The following is a 23,215-nucleotide window of genomic DNA, read 5'->3' as shown; positions in this document are numbered from 1 at the left end:
CCCACCAGTCAGATCCAGTATGTTGGCTATACTGCCTGGGGCTGATGGAAGATGGAGTCCAAATTGGGAGCCAGTTACCAGGAGGCTGGGCCCACTTCATGTTCAAACTACTCAACTTCAAGAAGCTCTACTCGAGGGCCATATTTCTCCATGTGAAGCTGCCCAGATCCTGAGGTCATCATTTGAGGGGCCTTCTTTGTGTGTCTCCTCCAAGGCTGGACCAGCCTCTTCTATTACAGCTCCCTATCTATGGGGTGCTCTCCCAAGGGAGATCTTCTAGCACAAACCTTAAAGTCATCTTCGGTTCCCGGGAATTTAAGAAGCACCAATGACTGGATGTTTTACTCTAACTGTGTTTATGTCTCTTCATTCCTGCATTTTATGCTTGTCATAAATTGCTTGGGGACTTTTGTTGTGGCAAGCAATTCATAAATTCAACTAACCTGACCTAAGCTATTCACGAACCCCTAAGAAATATTAGTTACTGATCCCATGGGAATATAAAGAAAGGTGTGAGGAATGAGTAGAAGCAGGGAAAGTCCTCTGTCCCTCTCTCATCAGCCTCTTCATCATGGAATATTTCTCATATATATATATATATATATATATATATATATATATATATATATATATATATATTTGCTTTCGTAGATTTTCACGGGTACAGGAATGTAGGTTTTGGTGTCTTCGGGTGTCTTCCCGTGTAAGAGTCGGGGTGTCTGGGCGACGTTTCGACGAGGTCTCACTCGTCATCTTCAGGCTGGTGCTTTCGGCTTCTTGTTACTGGAACAGAGCAGAATCTGGTGTTTGAGTTCCTATAAATACTGTTGAGGGGTGTGGTGTATAGCCTCCAACGTTCTGGGCAGAGAGGAAGTTCCTAGATTAGTGTGCCTTTTCTTCTTTTGTTCCTTAATTACTTGAGGGATATCTTGAGTGATTTCATGAGTGATATTCTGAATACCACTGGGTGGGTCATTAAGTGTAGATTAGTTGCTAAAGCTTTCGTGTATTGACCTCTTGAGCTTGTGAAGAGTTTTTCTGAGAAGATGGCTGTGCTGCATTTAGTTGTGCTCTGGCTTGGCTTCGTGTATAGGGGCGAGCTGTAATTTTGTGCCTTGTGCCACCCCCCTGCACCCCCCTGCAATCCCTACACAGATCTGGCTGGCACAAGGCACAAAATTACAGCTCGCCCCTATACACGAAGCCAAGCCAGAGCACAACTAAATGCAGCACAGCCATCTTCTCAGAAAAACTCTTCACAAGCTCAAGAGGTCAATACACGAAAGCTTTAGCAACTAATCTACATAATGACCCACCCAGTGGTATTCAGAATATCACTCATGAAATCACTCAAGATATCCCTCAAGTAATTAAGGAACAAAAGAAGAAAAGGCACACTAATCTAGGAACTTCCTCTCTGCCCAGAACGTTGGAGGCTATACACCACACCCCTCAACAGTATTTATAGGAACTCAAACACCAGATTCTGCTCTGTTCCAGTAACAAGAAGCCGAAAGCACCAGCCTGAAGATGACGAGTGAGACCTCGTCGAAACGTCGCCCAGACACCCCGACTCTTACACGGGAAGACACCCGAAGACACCAAAACCTACATATATATATATATATATATATATATATATATATATATATATATATGAGAAAAACCCACAGCCTTCTCATGGAATGAAGAAAAGAAGCTTATTCTGGCTTCAAATCCAACTGCAAATCCCAAAGGAGAAGATCATATACTCAGAGGGGATCTCACAATGGGCTGCCCTTTTCAGCGAGAAGCCACCATGGAACGTGAACATCCAGGCACTCTGCTCAAGCCGCCCACAAGGGGGAAGAATACGGCTAATGCGGTGGGAGGCAAAGGCACCAAGGAAGCCCCCAAGAGCCTGCTGGGAAGGAAAAGCAAAGGCAGAGGCAGCCAGTGATCTGGAAGGGAAGCAGGGAAAGAGCACAATGCCCACAGGGCCCTCTGAAAAGGAATGGTTGAGCAGCGAGTGAATCCTTAAGGAGCAAGGCAAGAGGGAGAGAAGATGCTAGCTGGCTGGGATATAGGCAGCACATTTCAACTAACACAGTTTTAATCCAAGTAAGAAAGCAGGGAAGGGCCATAACTAATGGAGCTAATTGCGTTGCATGCAGTGGGTCCACAGTTCAATCCTCAGCATCTCTCCAGGTAGGGCTGGAAATGTCCCCCTTCCCTGGGACCCTGGAGAGCTTCTGCTGGTCAGTGTTGAGCTAGATGGACCCAATGGTCTGGAAGAGGAAAGGTTCTGCAAACACCCTTCCAGCAGAAAATCTGGCAGCACACTAGAAGCGTGAACAGCTCAATACAAAACACCATGCCATCTGAGCACAGGAGTAGATGGGATACAACCTGGGCTGGGAGGGGCAGCACAGTGCCAGAATTCCTGGTACCATCTTGAGTAGACTCTGATTTGATCCCTGTAAGCCCTGCCTGCCTATTGTGGGTGAATGGCAACCAAAACATCCAATGAATTCTGTTGAAAGCCGCCCAGAGTGGCAGGGGAAACCCAACCAGATGGGCAGGGGAAATTATTATTATTGCAAACGGGTGACAGAGGATCACACTCCATGTATCTGATGAAGTGGGATCTTGTCCACAAGAGCTTATTCCATAATGAATATAAAATGGTTCAAGTCTTTGCCACAAGACCCTTTGCTGGTTTTGCTGCAGCAGACTTGCACCTCTGGAAACCTCGGTCCTGCTTGTACAGCCCAGTCACATCACATAAGAAGCTAAGCATGGTTCAGAACATCAAGCCAAGTCCCTGCACTTGTCCAGAGAGGGTTTTCTTTGTGCAGGTTTGTTGTTGTTTTAAACTGCCCACTCGCCTTGCACTAAGACAGATGTTTCCCCAGTTACTTATTCCAACAGACTGAGAAATATCAGAACAGTGTGGCAGTCCATGGGTCACCCATCGACGGTCCCTCATTGGTCAGTCCCTCAAGTAACACCCATGCCAACCATCCCAACACAACATTGTCTCATTATATTTGTTTCTGTGCCCTTCCCCACTCTGCTCTCCCTTGAAAACCACGGGAGGAAATTTACTACTTCCAAACCGGATACAACCCTTATCACAAAGCTGATAATGTCAGTCACTCTTCCCAGAACATAAAAGTGAAATTCCATTGTCTAGAACAGTGTGATACATAAAGGAAAGGTGTTCTAATGAAATTCATAATTTGGAGTGCTGCACTTTTTAAAAGTGAGAGTAGGGAGAAAGTGACAAGTTAAAGCAGCAAACAAACAGAACTCAATAAGCTGAAAGGCTGCTGCCCAACGGGCTAACTTTCCTGCTACTTTTAAGCATAGTGATCACAGGTGTATACCAAATCAAACACCTACTTCATGCTGGAGGCCTAAACACAACCTGGGGTGAGAAGCCTTTGGGTGACTGTAATAGCTATTAGTTCTCGCTGCAACCACTCACTGACAGCTTCTAGCGGTTCTTGAGCACTGCCACCCTCCCACTGAAGTTGCTCACCCTTGCAATTTCCTTTCTGAACCTGCTAAATATGTCAGACACAGCTGGTGGGTGAGTAAAGCAGGCCAGGGGCTGTGATAAGAGCCGGAAGAAGGCTCTGCAAAACCACAACAGTCATCAAGAGGCTTCCCATTGGCCTGCAGGCTAACTAACCACTCGCATCACATCCGACTGCAGGTACCAAAGAGATGACACTACAGTACTCTAGCTTAGTGCTTCCTCGTCTTATGCATCAGTGCTGCTCAGTGTTAGAAACTCAAGAGATATAAGCTAGGTGCTAACCTTTAAGCAAATGGCACCTTAAAGCTAGATTATGGTCACCACAACAGAATATCTATTTGCCAGGGGGTTGGACTAGACGTCCCTTCCAACGCTACGATTCTATGATCCCAACTACATTGACTGTAGCTTGCTCTTACAACAATTCACTTGTTCCAGTAAGCAAGGAAAAACACACACAGCGGAAATGGAAATGGTATTGACTATGGACTAAGGCAGAGGTTTTCAAACCTGGCACCCAGAAATCTCCATGTAGTAGCAACTGGACTCATGCCAGGAGCAAAACGTGCCTGGCGCCTGGAGAATTTCAAATACTGGTGCTGCTCAAGTAAAATAGAAACTCATACGTCAGATGTCAACAGCAGCAACAGGATTCACATGGATAGCCTAGCACAGTGGTTCCCAAACTTTCCTGCCCCCCATGGATCACTTGGAAATGGCTGAGGGTCTTGGAAGACCACTTAATCATTTTTCTGCCAGTTGCGGCTATTGTAATGTTTAAAAAAAGAGGCAAAGGTAAAGGAGCCCTGGGCTGTTAAGTCCAGTCAAAGGTGCTGCGCTCATATTGCTTTTACGCCGAGGGAGCTGGCGTTTGCCCACAGACAGCTTTCTGGGTCATGTGGCCAACAGGACTAAACCGCTTCTGGTACAACAGAACACCGTGACGGAAGCTAGAGCACACGGAAACACAGTTTACCTTCCCGCCACAGCTGTGCCTATTTATCTACTTGCACTGGCGTGCTTTCAAACTGCTAGGTTGGCAGGAGCTGGGACAGAGCAATGGGTGCTCCCCCATTGCGGGGATTCGAACCAGCAACGTTCTGATCGGCAAGCCCAAGAGGCTCAGTGGTTTAGACCACAGTGCCACCCACGTCCCTATTGTAATGTACTGTGCTAGACACTGTATGATTCCTTTGTGTTTCAAATGCCTCCTGGTCAATTCAGGTCTTTCCTGCTCACCTTTGTTCTCCTGTGTTGACTGTCTTCTCTCTCACACACACACTGCTTCCTCTTGCTCTGTCTTTCACATTATTTCAAGTTGTGGGCCTCCTGAAGGAAGCTTGCAAAACACTGGTTGTCCACAGACCACATCTTGGACACCCCTGGTCAGGTAGGCAGGCTCATGCACACCCGGAGCATAGGGCACTCTGACCCTGGTGCGCACACACCCATCAAAAACAGGGTGGAAAGAGGTACTTACAGGCCCTGATTTCCTACTTGTAGGTTGTCTTGGAAGAGTTGGGTACTAAATCAAAGATTGCATTAATTTTCCATTTATAGATAACAGCCAGAATCCGGGAAGCTCAAAATTGGAAGACTAATCTGGTCCCTTCCATTCATGCTTGGTTGGTTAAAGTCCAGACAACCTTGAAACGGTTGAAATTAACATATTGTATCAGGTTTAGGGAAGGGAGATTAAAGCCCCTTTGATTTGGGGAATGACTTTAGCAAAGTCATTCTAAATAAGAGACAGTATTCCTGTGGGAACATTGACGATAGAGAGAAATGGCGGACTTTGCATTGCACAGGGCTTGCATCATCCTGGATCGTGGTCACTTAGGGTGGGTGGGTTTTTTAAGAGTCCAGCCAAACCCTGCTTTTTGCATTTCAAGTTTCATGCATGAGCACCAAAACATTGGTGCGGCAGTGCAGATGCACCCTGACATTAGAGCACCGGAATTTATTAAAATGTCTATTTTATCCTTGAGAAAGCAGGATCAAATGAATAATCAGAGTCTGAAACATCCTAAAAGCAAGGGAGAGAAGAGCTGGATAATGGAACCCAGGAGAACATTCACACTGGCCCATTTACCACTGATTTACTCCTGAATGTCACCTCCCCACAGCATTAGAAACTGAGATATGAAAGCTACGTACTAAATGACACCTTAAACCTAGGTTATGGGTCAACAACATAGTGTCTAGGTGTGCTTTTTTAATAACAAGAATACGGTGCTGAAAATGTATGAACTGCAGCTAAAATATGATGTCCATTTTTAACATGGTCTAGTCCTTCCCCTGCCCAACCCCCTAATATTCTTAAGAGGGTCTCTTCTCCAGTCTTCAGAGAGTGGCTGGAAGTGGGGAGGCAGAAAAAGGTTTTCCTTTCTTTCCACTCTGCAGTTTCAATCTGAAATCTTAGGCACAGCACTGTGCCTGGAGCTGAGAAACTGCTCACACTAAGGAAATTCCCTGTTGCAAAATGCGCCTAGAACAATGTGAGTTTCAAACATCCCCCCTTTTCATGAAGGAAAGATATGGTTCTGAGCTACAGGAGGGCATCTTCTGCTTTCCTAGGCAGCATCCTCTGCGCATGTGGGAGTCATGGGACAGCCATAAATTACAGCTCTGATGGTAAGAGTTTGCATACAAAGATGAAAAAGTACCGTGGCCAATGACAAGTGATTCAGTTAGCATTTCAAGGTGAGTTTACATAATTTGCAGTTTTCAAAACAATACACAAACCGAAATACAGACAGCCTTTGATCGTCACATCTCTCCAGATTTTGCAATGCAGCTCTCCAGCCAAGTAGTGTGTACAGAAAATGTAAATGCTTGGGAAAGTTTTCATCTAAATGTTTCAAAAATAATAATTATAGAAATATGCATTGTATTGGGAAAAACTGTTTTGCAAAAATGTGTGTATCAGACAAAGTTGCGCATAATAATTGCATACATCAGGAGAAATCTGCACAAACCCAGCGAGAAATTTCCACGAGGACTTGAAAAAATATCGCAAAGAGGTACAGAAATGAGGAGAACTGAGCATAAGGTTGGACCAATGAGAAACGGAGAGAAATCAAAAGTGACAGATTCTACCTGTGAAGCCGAGAGCAGATTGTGCAAAATGGCCCCAGGTACAATGATCTGGGCAGACTCACTACATGGGGCCCTCACCAATGTTTCCCAAAGCAGACACATTATGCCGTATCCATATTTAAACAGCCACGTGGACCTGTCTGGGCCTGTATTTCCAGACACATGTATGTGCATGAGAAACATGCATGCGCACTGACGGCCCCTGCAGCAATCATCATAACATGCAGAGCCGCTTCACTCTCCAGAGAGAAGGCAGTCAAAAAAAAGAACAGTCATTTTCGAATTACTGCCTAAAAATAAACTCACCTCAGAACCACAACACCAGCGATTTTCAAAATATTTTTCTAATGAGGAGCCACACCTTGGGAGAAGCGGAGGCTGCCTTCTCCAATTGCCTTCTCTTCCCAGGTTGCAATGATCGCAAAACACCCCTGAGGCAATTAGAGCAACAGAGGAGAGCGGTTCCTTAATGTGTTTGCTTTGTGTCTTGAAACACAACAGCGCAAAAGTGGCTGGCAACCAAGAGGATATCCCCTAAGAAGCTGGAGCCTGACTGCTTTGGGTCCAGTGGCGAGTCCCTGGAAATGTGTCATCTTTTATAATACATTCTCTGAGCGCCCTCAAACCCTGATTGGTTCCCGCCTGGCCTCCTGATTCGCTAGGAACCTTACAAGAACTACCTGGCTCAAGCAAATCCCCAAGCTGCGATCCTATACGTGCCTACCTAAGTGTAAGCTCCACTCAACTCAGCAGGACTTACTTCCGAGTAGGCATGCAATGCCTATCTTCAATAACCTTCAATAACTCTCCTTCTACTTTATCCAGATCTTGATTAACTGACATTTGGTTTCCCCAAAGACAAGATTCCTGTACCTTTAAGGCAAAATAAAAGAATGGTAATGGACCCCTGGATGGTTAAGTCCAGTGAAAGGTGACTATGGGGTTGTGGTGCTCATCTCGCTTTCAGGCCGAGCCGCCGTTTGTCCACAGACAGTTTTCCGGGTCATGTGGCCAGCATGACTAAATCGCTACTGGCACACAGAGGACCATGATGAGTGCCAGAGCACACGGAAATGCCATCTACTTCCCCGCCGCAGCGGTACCTATTTATCTACTTGCACTGAAATGCTTTCGAACTGCTAGGTTGGCAGGAGCTGGGACAGAGCAGGAGGAGCTCACCCCATCGCGGGGATTTGAACCGCCGACCTTCTGATCAGCAAGCCCAAGAGGCTCAATGGTTTAGACCACAGCGCCACCTGCGTCCCTCCTATACCTTTAGCAGTTATGCAATAAGTAGAAATCGACCAGTTCAATATTTCCCCATCCTGTGAGGGGTGAGAATCAAATCGGAGATGTCCCCCACAATTAGGGATGCTTCACAAGTTTCCATATCCCCCGCCAACAAAAAACATGGCTGCTCTGCCTCTGACTGTTGCACTGCAAGCAACAATACCATGGATGGAGCTTCATCTCAACATGGAAGGTATCACAATAAGGAAAGTTGTTGAATTTCTCAACTCCTTTGTAGCAGTTGAAGGTTCAAGAGCCCCCACAGATTTGGGAAAGGAGAGGCATTAGGTCTAGAATGATTTCGTTGTGTATCCTAGACCCTTTTGGAAGCACACCAAACCAGACCAAGGCTGGTTTGACAAGTGGACCTTCCACGCACTGTTTCGGTGCTCTAGAACTTATCCAGTAGCCTTCCATAATAAGGTGCACTGCAGAAACTTCACCCTGACGTCGCATCTAAAGTGGTGTTGCTCACTTGAGTGGCAATCCTCTTCCAAATATCTCACCCCAGGCCCTTCTGTACAACTAGATTAGAGCCACTGAAGGGATGCATATTATCCCCCCCGCTCCTCAAATTTCAGCTCGCAGGCAGACATGTTAATTGCAAAACACCTTCTGAAAGTCGGCTGTCATTCCAAGGGTCTGCAAGATTGTTAATAAATGTACTTTCTTCCCAAAGATTCCTCTTCTACAGAATAAAACATCCCCCCACGTCCATAACGCACCATGGAATGAGTCCTTGCTCCTGCGTGCTCTCGGGAAGTACTCGAAACAGAAATCCCATCACTTGTGGCTTGCCAAAAATGAACATTTTCAGAAAGAAAGAAAGAAAGAAAAAGAAAGAAAGAAAGAAAGAAAGAAAGAAAGAAAGAAAGAAAGAAAGAAAGAAAGAAAGAACCACTTCTGCTGTTCCGCATTTCAAAGTCTTCCACCTGTCTTTAAATCCCTAACAGTTGAAATGATATTGGGGTAGGGTGGGCTTTCCCTGGAAAATCTACTTGGAAGTTTTTGCCTTGCAGAGAGCACCCCATCCATGGACGACTGGATTTTTTCTTTAAAAGAAAAAAAAAAGCAAACATCACACAATCCACCTAATGCAGACCTTGCTAATGGAACAACCAGACGATCCTCTGCTTCTGGAAAACCTTCTCCCTGTATCTATCCCTTCCTTGTCAACACAGCCTGTTAGAACTTGCTCTGATGCAAAGAAGCCATTAAGAGAGACACGCACACCAACAGAGACTGTAGTTGCACGCCGGAGCCTTTAAACCGCACGAGCTCTTCCGGTCTTAAAGGCACGGCCTTTGTGTGCATAACACTAACAGGGCCATTATATTGCCCTTCAAATGGCTCTTTAAAACACCCTTCAGCTGAACCCCCGACAATGGCAAGGCAGCTGGTGTGCAGGGAGCCAGGGAGCCGCTTATGCTAATAGCATTCTCCCCGTTGTCTTGTTACGCCCACCCATCCCCCTTTCTCCACCTCCATCTGTTTATCCCGTCCACCTGTTGTCACATATTTAGTTTGCAAAAAAAAATCCACCCTTTTGGTGCACAGATTGCCTCGTTCACTCCCGAACCAAACAAGGCTGACTTCATGTGACAAAGGAGATCCCCTAAAGTTAGCAAGACAGAGAAGGGCAAAATGTTGCATTCAGGACACCGGCGGATGCAAGAATAATAATAAAAAATGAGGATCATGGAGAGAGGAGAAGGAATGGATTCTCTTACCTTCTTCTTGGAGTGTGACCGGTCCTCCTCTTTAGCTAATTTGCTATTTTTCCCAGCTCTCGAAAGCTTTTGCTCCCCTGACTGCTTAATGGTGATTTTGATCTCGGGAGGGCATATATAGTTCTCCAAGTTCTTGGGGGGCTTCTTGGCTCTCTTGGTCGTCTGGATTTTCAGCTTAAGACTCCCCTCTGTAAAGTTCGCCTCCTTGATGGAAAACTCCTGCTCTTCCAAGCCGTCTCCGGCCACCCATTTCTCGCTGTCTGTGTTGGAAGCGGAATCCACGTCTCTCCCGGAACAGAGCTCGTCTTCTTCCTCGGGCTCCATCCGGTCACTGCTCACAGGGATCCCTTTGGCAGAGCTGGGCTGAGGCGGTATGGCCTCTGTCCCAGTGCCACCAGGGGCACCACCAGGGGCCTTAGCAGAAGCAATGGCGGAGCCCAGGAAATCCGACTCTCCTCCCCTTTGCCGGGAAGTGCCCGAATTCTCCCTTGGCTCCATGGTGACCCCCCGGTCCATGGGGTTTTTACACAGGGGGGAAGGGGAAGGTGAGAAGAGTTGGGGAGCCCCAAGAAGGGAATGGTAGCTTCTCAGTTAAGGTCTCTTAGAGTCCCAATAGTCCAACCACTGTGACGAGCTCAGAAGCATTCAGATCTGCAACTGGGGAGAAAACAGAAAGGAAAAAGGCTGTCAGAACTTCAGCAGCTACTGATAATGAGGTTTATGTCAACCTGGGCTTGTTCATTCATTCATTTACATCCTACAACCTTAATTCCATATGTGCAAGCAGACATTCCAAACACACACCTAGAATTCAGAATGGCACAGTTCAAGAAACTTGATTCACTTGTTTCTGCCAAATATATAAACTTGTTCTTTGGGCGAATGGAGACTTACTAAATACCTTGGATGCTCAGGTTGTGAATGTAATCCAGGTGGGAGGCACGTTCGTAACCTGCAGCGTTCGCAACCCGCGACCCACGCGTCTGCACACATGCAGGTTGCGATTCGGTGCTTCTGTGCATGAGCAAAGTGCGATTTAGTGATTCTGTGCATGCGCAAGCACCAAAACCCGGACATAACGTATTCCAGTACTTCCTGGTTTGGCGCGGTGCGCAACCTGAAACCACACAACCCAAAGCGTCTGTAAACCGAGGTATGACTGTAGTCACTTACCACGGTAAGGGCTACGACAGACAATTTCTGGCTATGGAGTTGACTTAAGGGGAAGGGAACTCCACTGCCCTCCACCCCTCAGACAACTGTGGTGGTTTTGGGGAAGGTGGCAATTCTCTACAACATTTGCATAGTGATGTGACCTTGTCTAGCATTTCGCCCAAGTCCTGAACAAGGCTTCACCTGGGATGAGGTCAGTGCTTGCATCATAACACTTCCAATGTGTACAGCCCTACTTAACTCTTTCATCTGCACAGAGGCAGAGGGTTCAAAACCGAAAGTTGAATGTCATAATACAACCTGGGTCTTCGAACATTAAAGAACTAGCAGCCCGGGCTACATTCTGAAACAAAGATAGAAACACTCAGCAGGGTTTTTCATGGACACAAACATCATCTTCTCCCCATGCTGTATATTAAGAGGCTTGTGATTTGCAAATTTTCACTACCTCCCACAACCTAACTCCTTGCACAAGGCATTCTCAGCACCGAAATTTCAAGTCAAGCCGCCTCTACTATACTGAACGAGTTGCTACCGAAAGGATCCAGCAACCACAAATATATCTTAGTCTCAAACTTGGAGCAGACCGCCCAAACCAAGTTAGGTGTGAGTGCATTGTGAACATGAGTTAGTTGACCCCTGCATTGCAGGGGGTTGAATTAGATGACCTTTGGGTCCCTTCCAACTCTATTATTCTATGACCCAATCCCAGGTAAACGCTAAATGAACCTGAGTGGCGTAGGGGACCAACAAATGTATCTCACCAGAAGATCTCAGCGATCAAGGTGGAGCATAAGAAATCAATTGGTCCTTAAGGTAATTTAAATGTGGATAATACATGTTTAATTACCATCAATGGTAAACAATGTTACAATGACTCTTGGTTAAACAATAAAAAAAATTGTCTTGCACTGATTTTTTAATAAGGTGTGTCCACTAGCTCCTGTCTCTCTCACCTGGCTCTGGCACATACGCCTGAGCTATCAATGAAAACTTAATCCACCTGCCTGAATAATAGTGTCTATCTAGGGAGCTTCAAAGAGGCTGTTTCACCACCTCTAATCCCCATCTTTCCTCAACTTGGGCTGTGCCAGAGCTGTGGGCAGAAGGAATTAAGACCTTAGGACACAATGAGGTAACAAAAAGGGAGCAGCCACAGAGCTAAATCAGGAGGGGAAAAGGAAGTGAGCGTTTGCTTGATGGGTAGCTGGTGATGTTCCTTCCTCAAAATGAAGGAACTTTTAAGTTTCTGAGACAGAAGGTCTGTTGAGGTCAAAGGGGGAACAGCAGAGAAAATCCAAGGGGAGAGAGAGAGAAAGAGAGAGAGAGAGAGAGAGAGAGAGAGAGAGAGATTGAGAGAGAGAGAGAGAGAGATTAGGTCCATCTAGTTTAGTACAGTGGTACCTCGGGTTACATACGCTTCAGGTTACAGACTCCGCTAACCCAGAAATAGTACCTCAGGTTAAGAACTTTGCTTCAGGATGAGAACAGAAATCGTGCTCCGGCAGCGCAGCAGCAGCGGGAGACCCCATTAGCTAAAGTGGTTAAGAACATACTTCAGGTTAAGAACATTTTCAGGTTAAGAACGGACCTCCGGAATGAATTAAGTACGTAACCCGAGATATTCTGTGATCTGGGTTGCACATGAAGCTGTGCTACTTGATCTTCAAGTCCCTTTCAACTCCTTCTCTCCCCTCACTGATCATGTTTTATGAAGATCTCGCATCTCTCTCCATAGTAGTCTCCCGCCACTCTGAGATGCTTGCATCTTTCCTCACAGGAGAGATGCTCCATCACCTTTCTTCATTCTAGTTGCCCTCCCTGCATATTCTCCTACTCAATATATATCACCTTTTTTATCGATTACTATCAGAAGGACTGACGCATATAAAGACTTCAAAGGGAAAATTAAGTGCCAAGAAAGACTACAGTGGTACCTCTGGTTGCGAACGGGATCCGTTCCGGAGGCCCGTTCACAACATGAAAAGAGCACAACGTGTCTGCGCGGGTTGCGATTTGGCGCTTCTGCGCATGCGCGTGGCGTCATTTTGAGCTTCTGCACATGTGACGAAACCCAGAAGTAACCCTTTCCGGTACTTCCAGGTCACCGCAGGATGTAACCTGAAAGAACGTAACATGAAGTGGATGAGGTATGACAGTATCTCAATCAAAATTCTAAGTCTTCTTTCGATCCATCAATCTACCACCACCCTTTGCTAAGGCATCCAAAATGCTGAATGAGGGTTCGAAAATCTCAGTGGCCTGAACCATAGAACTGTCACATGGGTGCTGCTTAGAAATTGGAAATGCCATTCTTCAATTCAAAGTAGCACACCCAGAACTCTCGAGGCATGTGAAAAGAAGACGCATGTGTCATTTCTGTCTTCCCAAAGCTGAGGTGTTAGGTAGTAGATTACGGAATCATATTTGACTCTGCAATTAGGTTTGAGATGCCATAATTAGATCAGATAGTTACCTTTCCATGTAAGTAGCTAACAGAGTAACAGGAGAAGGGATGGGAAGGCCAACTGTGATTAAACAACTGATGCCGCCATAAATCACAAAGCCCATAAAGGAAACACAGCCCAAGGTGCCAGCATGCCAGAAAAAACATCGAGACAGAATGCGCTGATGTTCGAGTGCAATGCCATAGACGATAAAGCACCACCACTGCCTGTTTGTACAAAGAAGCATTTGGCCTGTCACTTTGGGCCCTAAGGGCCTCTGCTATCTATGCTGTCCCAAATGCCAAGAGCATGTGAAAAAGGAGGGGCATCACCTCCTGGCAAATAGAAGGGGAAGAAATGGAGGCAGTGAGAGATTTTACTTTCTTGGGCTCCATGATCACTGCAGTGACAGCAGCCACAAAATTAAAAGATGCCTGCTTCTTGGGAGAAAAGCAATGACAAACCTAGACAGCATCTTAAAAAGCAGAGACATCACCTTCCCAACAAAGGTCCATATAGTTAAAGCTATGGTTTTCCCAGAAGTGATGTATGGAAGTGAGAGCTGGACCATAAAGAAGGCTGATTGCCGAAGAATTGATGCTTTTGAATTATGGTGCTGGAGGAGACTCTTGAGAGTCCCATGGACTGCAAGAACATCAAGCCTATCCATTCTGAAGGAAATCAGCCCTGAGTGCTGGACCATAAAGAAGGCTGAGAGAAGACTCCCTGGAAAAGAACCTGATGTTGGGAAAGATGGAGGGCACAAGGAGAAGGGGACAACAGAGGATGAGATGGTTGGATAGTGTTCTCGAAGCTACCAGCATGAGTTTGACCAAACTGTGGGAGGCAGTGGAAGACAGGAGTGCTTGGCGTGCTCTGGTCCATGGGGTCACGAAGAGTCGGACACCACTAAACAACAACAACACAAATGCTGAATGCTAAGCAAGGAAACAGCACATTAAGCCGGCTTATGGGAAATGCTAAGTCAAAGGTCAGATTCAATGGTGCTCACCAGTCTAGTCTGTGCAGTTCCTGAACACAGTGTGCCCTATTTGGAAAAAGCTACCTGGAAAGCAAATGGCTCCAGATTATGCAAGACCAGAAAATCCAAGACAGAGGGATTTAAAAAGAAACCAAAAAACAGATTCAGGGGCATCGTCTGTCTGAAGCGACATGGCATCGTGACCTTCTAAAACAAAGCAGTATTGGCTGAAGTCAGGGGCTGGACCAAGTGTTAGAAAGTTAGATAGATCAACTAGGCATCAAATGGCTGCTTAAACCAGGGTTACAGTTGCCAAAAAGGAACACCTGGTTGGTTGCCACTTTGGGGCCAGATGGTTTGGAAGTTGTATTTTTCAGTACGACTTTTTGCTTTCTGAAATTCATTCGGATTTATTATGAAAATGATGTATAGATGGCATTTGACACCTGTAAAATTAGCAAAGATGTATCATAATTGTGATAATACATGTTGGAAATGTAAAGAAAAGGAAGGAACATTCTTTCATATGTGGTGGACCTGCTCCAAGGTGAAAGACTTCTGGGAAAAGATTTATAATGAATTGAAAAAAATGTTGAAATATACATTTATAAATAAACCAGAGGCCTTTCTTCTTGGAATAACAGGTTCGGAATTGCCCAAGAAAGATATTAATCTATTTTTGTATGCCACAACTGTGGCTCGTATTTTGTTAGCTAAAAAGGGGAAAACTCAAGAATTACCAACAGTAGAAGAATGGCAGATGAAGATGATGGATTGTATGGAGCTAGCCGATCTAACTGGAAGAGTCCGTGACCAGAAGGAGGAGGAACATCACAAAGAATGGAAGAAATTTAATGATTATTTAGTTAAATTTGTTAAACTAAAATAACTGGAAATAGCGTCCAGATACTTAAAGGGCTTAGGATTGTATCTATGTTAACTGATAACATAATATGTTTAATACAAGAAGGAGAAGATTTAAAGATGTTAATGTTTAATTTAAAGGGTATTAAAATTGGGATTTGGGAAACCGTAATAAGGATATGCAATGAAATTCAACTAAGGGGAAACGAGGAAGTTGTTTTACAAAGTAAATAACTGTTATTTACAATAAGGTTATGATTTATGTTTGTTATGTTTTGTTTGTTTTATGTTTTTGTTTGTCATTGATATTGTAAAAACTCATAAAATTTTTGCAAAAAAAAAAAATGAAATTCATTCAGATTATGCACATAAAATGTAACAGATAGATCTCTACAGGATGTGTTGAAAATGGGAGATCCAAGGATCCCAGGCGTGCGTCTCCAGTTGGTGGAGATGTCCGGTGCCATTCTGACACCCAGGCATCTTCACTTGGTCACAGGTTTAAGGGTTAAGTTTAAGGTGCTGGTTTTGACCTTTAAAGCCCTATGCGGCCTAGGACCCATGTACCAATGGGACCGCCTCTCCTGGTATGCCCCGCGGAGGACCTTAAGGTCCACAAATAACAACACTTTGGAGGTCCCGAGCCTCAAGGAGGTTAGATTGGTTTCAATTAGGGCCAGGGCCTTTTCAGCACTGGCCCCAATGTGGTGGAACGCTCTGTCACAAGAGACTAGGGCCCTGCGGGACTTGACATCTTTCCTCAGGGCCTGCAAGACAGAGCTGTTCCGCCTGGCCTTTGGTTTGGACTCAGTCTGACCCTTATGTTTCCCTCCCCTTATGGTTTTGATCTATGGGCTACTTTTAAAATGAGGCTGCATTTTAGCCTGTCTTTTAAATTGGGGTGTTTCCCCCCCTCTCTTTTTCCTCTATTATGTTTTTACTGTGATTTTATTGGAGCTAGCCGCCCTGAGCCCGGCTCTGGTCAGGGAGGACAGGGTATAAATATTTTTTTTATTATTGTTATTATTTTTATTATTATTATGTGGTCAATAAAGTAAAGGTAAAGGGATCCCTGACCATTAGGTCCAGTCACGGACGACTCTGGGGTTGCAGACCTCATCTCACTTTATTGGCTGAGGGAGCCGGCGTACAGCTTCCGGGTCATGTGACCAGCATGACTAAGCCGCTTCTGGCGAACCAAAGCAGGGCATGGAAACACCGTTTACCTTCCCGCTGGAGCGGTACCTATTTATCTACTTGCACTTTGATGTGTTTTCGAACTGCTAGGTTGGCAGGAGCAGGGACCAAGCAATGGGAGCTCACCCCATCATGGGGATTCGAACCGCTGACCTTCCGATCGGCAAGCCCTAGGCTCTGTGGTTTAACCCACAGCACCACCCGCGTCCCTAAGATAGCCAGGTGCAAAATGTGACTGGTGTCTGGCAAATTTTGAACACTAATTGGACCTGCACCTCAGCAACCTCAGCCACACCTCTTCAAGGTCCATCATTTTAGAAGCATGGGATAAGAATGAAATGAATGAATGAATGAATAGTAGTTTGGAGAAAAGGATGACAATTGGCATATTCAACCCATAATACTTTTCTATTCAGTACAGCTCCATGCCACTCACTAGCAACCTTGACAGTGGCAAGAGGCTTGGGTTTCTTGGTCCTCACAGCAACCTGTGAGGCAGACCACAAACCATTTCCGTTTCACACCTGGGGAGCTACAGCTGAATGTGGGTGGCTGGCCAGCGCAGCTGTGAGGAAGAGGTTGGAAGAGTCCACTTCTGTTTTAGATGACGGTCGTTTGCAGCTTTGAGTCCAACCTCTTGTTTACCAAAGCAAGCCAACTGCTTGCTGCTTGAAACTGGCTTGTTTTAGTGAACCACAGTTAAGACTAACCACAGTTTACCTGTGCCCGGGTGTCATAGCAAGTGGGATGTAAAGGTAAAGGGACCCCTGACCATTAGGTCCAGTCGTGGACGACTCTGGGGTTGTGGCGCTCATCTTACTTTATTGGCCGAGGGAGCCGGCGTACAGCTTCCAGGTCATGTGGCCAGCATGACTAAGCCGCTTCTGGTGAACCAGAGCAGCACATGGAAACGCCGTCTACCTTCCCGCCGGAGTGGTACCTATTTATCTACTTGCACTTTGACGTGCTTTAGTCTGTAACAAAAATTGAACCTCCCTGTGGCAGAAGAAGACAGGGAGCACATAAGCCAGAGGCTCATCTGTGTAATCATTCACCATAGTTTAGTGTTGCAGCAAAAAGAATTTGTAAGTTGGCTGGGACCAGAGCCAGCCAGAATACAGAGCCTCTGTAGAATGCTTTACACAATGTAATGCCAAGTGATGTACATTATATACCTACGCTGTATACCAAGTCAGTGGGGGGGGTGCAGGGGGGCCGGCCACACCGGGTGCAACATCTGGGGGTTAGGGTTAGGGGGCGCAAATCCATGGGTTAGGGGGTGCAAATTACTTGCCTTGCCCTGTGTGCTGACAACCCATGCTACGCCACTGTACCAAGTTAAGTAATATAGGTTATGCAGCCACTCCTCAAGCTATAATACAAATCCTTTGAAAATTCGTGGTGATGGTGGAAACATATTGAGGGCAGCAGAATGCTTTTCCCCCTGTATTTCAGGCCACATATGATTATTTTGCAGGAACATCTTCACCTCCACCAATGGAATTTTAGATCAGAAGCTTGTGCTCCTTTTGGTGAAGAATTTAATTCAATTTTTAAACCTGACTATGGCTCAACGTAGCCTGGGTGGTGTTTGTGTGAGTTGTAATCAAGTCTGAATAGTTCTGTGAGTCCCCCTTCCACATCCATGTCAACACAAGCAAGAGAATTCTCTTAGTTTAAGGAAACTACTAGGGCAAAATAAAGTTTAAGTACCACCAGTATTAGTAACAGCCATAGGTGTCAAAGTACTAGTGGCAGAAGTCAATATTGAAAGCAGATATTATTTTACTGCAAGACCCGTAACAGTTTTACAGAACACTAAATTCATTGATGAAAATGTGCAAATTCCTCTGCCTAACTTTCATAACACAACAAAGCTATCAATTTTCAGGGAGACTAAACCTGCTCTTTGTAACTTCCTCCGCCAGTAACTTTTTCTCAACTTACTTTGCATGACCCACAGTCGTATTGCCATACTGAATACCATCATTTGCATCCTACAATTGCACTTCGCAGTTCATAGGGCTCCTTTGCTCCAAGAGGCCATATGTGGAAAACGTGGGCACTTAAATACCATGCCATATTATATTCTATGGCCTGCAGTATTATACATCGAGGTTGCCAAGGCAAGTGTTCAAAATTTGCCAGGCATTGTTCAAAATTCGCCAGGCGCGTTTTGCAACTGGTGCAGGTCCAACTGTGACCATGTGGAGATCTCTGGATGCTAGATTCAGGTAGGTAGCCGTGTTGGTCTGACACAGTCAAAATAAAAAAAATATAATAAAAAATAAAAATATTGGTATCTGAAGAAGTGTGCATGCACGCGAAAGCTTATACCAGAACAAATTTAGTTGGTCTATAAAGTGCTACTGGACAATTATTATTATTTTGACTGCGTCAAACCAACACAGCTACCTACCTGGAATCTAGAATCATGAAAGGCACCACATTGAGCAGCATGAAATGGAAGTCCATCAGGTATCCAAAGAAGTATGCATGCACACAAAAGCTTATACCAGAAGAAACTTAGTTGGTCTTCTGAATGCTAGGTTGGCGACTGATTGCCCCATCTGACTGACCCCTCCAGCTTTCTTAAGCAGGTAAAAGCAGAAAATCTTATTTATTGCATTTATATCCCCCCCTTTTTTTTTCAAATGAGTTCACAGTTCATTCCCCTCCTCAGTTAATTCATACAACTACCCGGTGAGGTAGCTTAAGAGGCTGCAAATGACTCTAAGGCTAGTCTAATGAGCTTCATAGAATCATAGAATAGAATCATAGAATCATAGAGTTGGAAGAGACCACAAGGGCCATCGAGTCCAACCCCCTGCCAAGCAGGAAACACCATTAGAGCACTCCTGACATATGGTTGTCAAGCCTCTGCTTAAAGACCTCCAAAGTAGGAGACTCCACCACACTCCTTGGCAGCAAATTCCACTGTCAAACAGCTCTTACTGTCAGGAAGTTCTTCCGAATGTTTAGGTGGAATCTTCTTTCTTGTAGTTTGGATCCATTGCTCCGTGTCTGCTTCTCTGGAGCAGCAGAAAACAACCTTTCTCCCTCCTCTATGTGACATCCTTCTATATATTTGAACATGGCTATCATATCACCCCTTAACCTCCTCTTCTCCAGGCTAAACATGCCCAGCTCCCTTAGCCATTCCTCATAAGGCATCGTTTCCAGGCCTTTGACCATTTTGGTTGCCCTCCTCTGGACACGTTCCAGTTTGTCAGTGTCCTTCTTGAACCTTCTTGACTGAGTGGGGATTTGAACCCTGATCCCTCAAGTCCTGGTCTGACACTCTAACCACTACACCACACTGGCTTCCTAGAGTATTTCTGCTGTGAGGCAGCTATATAAATCGAGTAGGTAAAATAAAGATGGGGAAAGCAAAATGACGCTTAGAGAAGTGAAATATTTTCCTTGAAGCTTGAACTTCTTTTATTCTGGGTTGTTTTAATGTGTTGTAAACCACTTTGAGATTTCTTCTTTAAAATGCAAAGCTGTATAGAAATAAATGAATACAGTTATACCTCATGTTACATCAGCTTCATGTTACATTCTTTCAGGTTACATCCCGCGGTGACCCAGAAGTACTGGAAAGCGTTACTTCTGGGTTTCGCAGCTCGCGCATGCACATACGTGGTGAATCAAAGCCCGTGCATGCGCAGATGCGCTGCTGTGGGTTGCACTCTTTTCATGTTGCGAACGGGCCTCCGAAATGAAACGGGAATGGATCCCGTTCACAACCAGAGGTACCGCTGTAATAATAATAAATTTCATTGGGGTGGGGGAATGGCACCTTGTTGTGGTGACCACAACTTAGGTTTAAGGAGCCATTTATGTCTGAGTTTCGAACACAGACCCAGGCTAACCCAAGGCAGACTGGTGTCAACAGGGAGATTGCAATGGCTGGGCATTTTTTAACAGATGAAGCCACCATTAACAGAAAGACAACTGTGCATCCAGGCATAAATCAGCCATCGTCTCTTCATGGGCACCATCGTTCCAACCACAATAGATGCTCACACCTTCAGAGGGAGGGATGTGGAGGTGGAGGTTGTCTCATTATAGACAGAGGCATCTCCCAAGCCAAGCAGAGAGTCCAAAATCAAAGAGCAATTATGCATCCCTAAGCACAAGGTCAAAGTTTAGCTGGCCCGAAGGGAGAAAGAAAACCAAGAAGAAGATTACATACGAGCAATTGATCCTACCAAGAGAGCAGAAAATAGGCCCAAAGTGAGATTAGCGAAGAATGTGTAACATAAGCAAGCCTCCCTGATGAGTGGCCCTACGGAGAAAAGCTGTACATAATATAGCGCAGTGTGCAGCTCATAAGTTATGAGCCCTGCAACGTGATAATTGCTTCCAGATGAACCTCTCCTACTCGCATCCAGAAGTCAGGCAGGCAGCATCAAGAAGCGGGGACTTTTCAGTGGTAGCGCCTTGCCTTCCTTCTAGCGTTAGAAGCTCAGATAAATAATCTAGGCACCAAATGGGTCCTTAATCAGGGTTACGGTCACCCCAAACGAAATGTCTGGTTGCTATTTTGAAGCCAAGCGGCTCTAAAATCATACGACTTTTTGCTTCCTCAAATTCGTTCTGCTTGTGCAGATAAAATATCACGGGCAGAATTCTGAGGGATGTGTTGTTAGTGTGTGGAAACAGGCAAGATACAAGGATCCGCAGGCAGGCAGCTCCAGAGAGTGGAGAGGTCAGGCACCCTGGCATCTTCACTTAGTCGCAAGTGGCCAATATCCAGGTGCAAAATGCACCTGGCGAATTTCGGACACTGCTTCCCTCTGTCCATCTGGGCAAGTCCTTCATTGATTTTCAAACAGAGATCCTGCTTTTCTCTCTCTCAAACTTCCAGCAAAGTTTTATGCCATTTTGAAACAGCCGTTCAAAGTCTGGCGCTATTTCCGCTTTCGTTATTGACATCTTTATTTGGCTTTTATTTTTTATTTTATTTTTTAAAAAAGCCTGTTAGCCAACTTTGGAATCTACCAGATCAGAAGGCAAGTTATAAATACTGTAACATAAATACTGCATATAATTCTACAGAGAACATTTATAAGTACTGAATAGTATTAAACGTGGCATTAAGGAGAACGTTCCGCCAGTGCAAAGGTTTATCATCCTTCAGCAAGCTTCTTCTGTTGTAACTTTTAAACAGCTGCTGAAAACATTTCTATTCCATCAGGGTTATGTGTGCAATTAAGACCACGTCTTTCCACGCTAATTATCTGATTTTAACCTTTTTGCATGGTGTTTACTGTTTGGCTGTATGTATGGATGCGGGTGGCACTGTGGGTTAAACCACAGAGCCTAGGACTTGCCGATCAGAAGGTCGGCGGTTCGAATCCCCGCGACGGGGTGAGTTCCCGTTGCTTGGTCCCTGCTCCTGCCAACCTAGCAGTTCGAAAGCACATCAAAGTGCAAGTAGATTAAATAGGTACCACTCCGGCAGGAAGGTAAACGGCGTTTCCGTGCGCTGCTCTGGTTCGACAGAAGCAGCTTAGTCATGCTGGCCACATGACCCGGAAGCTGTATGCTGGCTCCCTTGGCCAATAAAGCGAGATGAGCGCCACAACCCCAGAGTCGGCCACAACTGGACCTAATGGTCAGGGGTCCCTTTACCCTTTACCTTGCGGTTGTTATGTACAGGAACCCCAGCCAGATGGGTAGGATATAAATGATAAAATTACTATTTTTTTCTTGTTTTGAACCACTGGGATATTTTATATATGAATTAGAGGTATATGAATTTTTTTTTATAACTGAATAATAAATGGTCCTCCTCTCTCCTCCACTTCTGTGCCCCCTAAATATAGCCTAAGGGTTCTTCCAGTACAGATTTTGAGGTGACATGGAGCACATACACAGGGAGAGGAAGTGAGGAATCACATTGCCCTACCATACCATATTTTCAAAGCTCATTCAACACACATTTAAAACACATGGTTCCCCCGGGGGAAAAAGAATCCTAGGAACTGTAGTTTGTTAGGGGTGCTGGGAAGTATAGTTCTGTGAGAAGGAAACAACACTTCCCAGTAGTCTTTGGAGGAAGTCATGTGCTTGAAAGATGTACAGTGGTACCTTGGGTTACAGACGCTTCAGGTTACAGACTCTGCTAACCCAGAAATAGTACCTCAGGTTAAGAACTTTGCTTCAGGATGAGAACAGAAATCGCGTGGCGGTTGCACGCCGGCAGCAGGAGGCCCCATTAGCTAAAGTGGGACCTCAGGTTAAGAACAGTTTCAGGTTAAGAATGGACCTCCAGAATGAATTAAGTTCTTAACCAGAGGTACCACTGTATTTCAATGTGCTTTAAATGTACAACATGTACAGGCAACTCCCCATTTACGCAGGGGTTATGTTCCCGGGCAGCAGGCTTTTATCGCATGTATCTGAAACACCCTTGGAAAAGCTTACAAACACCTTCTAAACCTCTGGGAACCCTTGAGAAACCAGCAACACTTACGAGACACTAAACTCCACCACAATCACTCCGTCCAAACCTCCTTGCTCCATACTCCAACTCGCCACCGGCCTCAATAGTCAGAGCAAGGGCTCCTGGAATTGCACTTGCAAAGGCGCGTGGGATTGCTAAGCACTGTTTTCATGCCTTTTTGCCCTTTCTGGGCTCTTTTAGGACTGTTTTGGCCATTTTTTAAAGTCGCTTCCAGGTTCGGCACAGCCATCATCAATTGGACGTGCGTAAATTGGTTGTACAATGTAAAATGGAGGCAGTGAGAGATTTTACTTTCTTGGGCTCCATGATCACTGCAGATAGTGACAGCAGTCACGAAATTAAAAGATGCCTGCTTCTTGGGAGAAAAGTGATGACAATCCTAGACAGCATCTTAAAAAGCAGAGCCATCACCTTGCCAACAAAGGTCCGTATAGT

The 23,215-nt window shown here is 45.3% G+C and overlaps 1 protein-coding gene across 1 annotated transcript in view; it reads right to left on the bottom strand.

The window, feature by feature from the left end:
* Positions 1-23,215, bottom strand: part of SETBP1 (SET binding protein 1) — a 268,685-nt gene that overhangs the window by 233,756 nt on the left and 11,714 nt on the right. Inside the window, exon 2 of the mRNA XM_082241758.1 lies at positions 9,643-10,299. Coding sequence (XP_082097884.1) covers positions 9,643-10,158 — 516 coding nt within the window. The 5' untranslated portion in view covers positions 10,159-10,299. The remainder of the gene's footprint in view (positions 1-9,642; positions 10,300-23,215) is intronic.

The sequence above is a fragment of the Podarcis vaucheri genome (genome assembly GCF_965113315.1).
Source record: "Podarcis vaucheri genome assembly, chromosome: 11".
Lineage (NCBI taxonomy): Eukaryota > Metazoa > Chordata > Lepidosauria > Squamata > Lacertidae > Podarcis > Podarcis vaucheri.
Note: the sequence above shows the minus strand (reverse complement) of the source record. Positions and strands in the feature narration are given on the sequence as shown.